Source organism: Austrofundulus limnaeus, unplaced genomic scaffold (genome assembly GCF_001266775.1).
Source record: "Austrofundulus limnaeus strain Quisiro unplaced genomic scaffold, Austrofundulus_limnaeus-1.0 Scaffold2259, whole genome shotgun sequence".
NCBI classification, from domain to species: domain Eukaryota; kingdom Metazoa; phylum Chordata; class Actinopteri; order Cyprinodontiformes; family Rivulidae; genus Austrofundulus; species Austrofundulus limnaeus.
Window position 1 is genome coordinate 3,712 of NW_013954661.1, and position 1,551 is coordinate 5,262.

A 1,551-nucleotide genomic window follows, 5' to 3' on the forward strand; every position below is an offset into this window, starting at 1 on the left:
CAGTCTTTATAATGGATACTCCTGTCTCTATTATAAACACATCTGTCTTTATTATAAACACACATGTCTCTATTATAAACACACCTGTCTTTATTATAAACACACCTGTCTCTATTATAAAAAACCTGTCTCTATTATAAACATATCAGTCTTTATAATGGATACTCCTGTCTCTATTATAAACACATCTGTCTTTATTATAAACACACATGTCTCTATTATAAACACACCTGCCTTTATTATAAACACACCTGTCTTTAATATCAGCACTTCTGTCTCTATTATAAACACATGTCTTTATTATAAACACATCTGTCTTTATTATAAACACATGTCTCTATTATAAACACACCTGTCTTTATTATGGATACACCTGTCTTTATTATAAACACATGTCTTTATTATGATTACACCTGTCTTTATTATAAACACACCTGTCTTTATTATAAACACATCTGTCTCTATTATAAACATGTCTTTATTATAAACACATCTTTATTATGAACACACCTGTATTTATTATAAACACATGTCTTTATTACGAACACACCTGTCTTTATTATAAAATGTTGTTAAAACATGTTTCAGTTGATTCTATCAGTTTGAATCTGTAGAAAGTCTTGTCACGTGACTGAATCAAAAAGGTGCAAAAAAGGTGAATATAAACTCAGTAATGATTATAAAACAACCTTAATCTTAAATCTTAAAAAAGACTCAATCAACAGTAGAACATAAAATTACCAGTATATCACTATCTTACATACACAACAACAACAAAAACAAGAACGTTAAAAAAATAATCTGGTGTTTATTTTCTCGGTGAAGCGCTTTTATTTTGAAGATATAATACTTCCGGCCGTGTTACCTATGCGCACCTTGACGCAGCTTTGATGGTCAGTCGGCATGACAACGCGCTCTCGGGGGCAAACGAGGAACAGCTGAGAGGCTTGAGGATGGCAGCAGAAAATGTCCAGTAACGGAACCAGCTCCGGAACCGTGCCCCGGAGCGGCTTGGTCCAGCTCCCCGCCATGATGGAGAGAGCTCGGCCGGCCACGGTGAAGGTGTCCGCGGTGAGCCTCGCGCTCAGCACGCTGTCCCTCTTACTGCTGGTCACCGCCATCTCCACCGACCACTGGTACGAAACCGACACCCGCAAACACAAGCAGAACTGCGACGGTTCCGAATCGAACGACCAGAAGAACCGGGAGATGCCCATCTACCACCTGCCCCTGCTGGACTCCGGGCCCCGGCAGCGGGACGTGGCGCTGATGAAGCCGGTTCATGTGGGCAGCAGGGAGGAGGAGCTGCTGGAAAACTGGAGGGCCATTCTGGGGATGGGGATCCTGGAGACCGAGTGCGGCAGGCCGCTCTTCTCCACCCACTCCGGACTCTGGAGGAAGTGCTACTTCAAGAGTCTGGACCCAGACATCGACAAGCTCATCGACCGAGGTGTGCGCGCGTGCACGCGTTCACTTGCATGGATGGATGGATGGATGGATGGATGGATGGATGGATGGATGGATGGATGGATGGATGGATGGATGGATGGA

At 42.9% G+C, this 1,551-nt stretch overlaps 1 protein-coding gene across 1 annotated transcript in view; it reads left to right on the top strand.

Annotated features, from left to right (window-relative positions):
• Window positions 1-291: 291 nt before the first annotated feature.
• tmem178a (transmembrane protein 178a) overlaps window positions 292-1,551 on the top strand; it is a 16,741-nt gene continuing 15,481 nt past the window's right edge. The window contains exon 1 of the mRNA XM_014034727.1: window positions 292-1,450. Coding sequence (XP_013890181.1) covers window positions 967-1,450 — 484 coding nt within the window. The 5' untranslated portion in view covers window positions 292-966. The remainder of the gene's footprint in view (window positions 1,451-1,551) is intronic.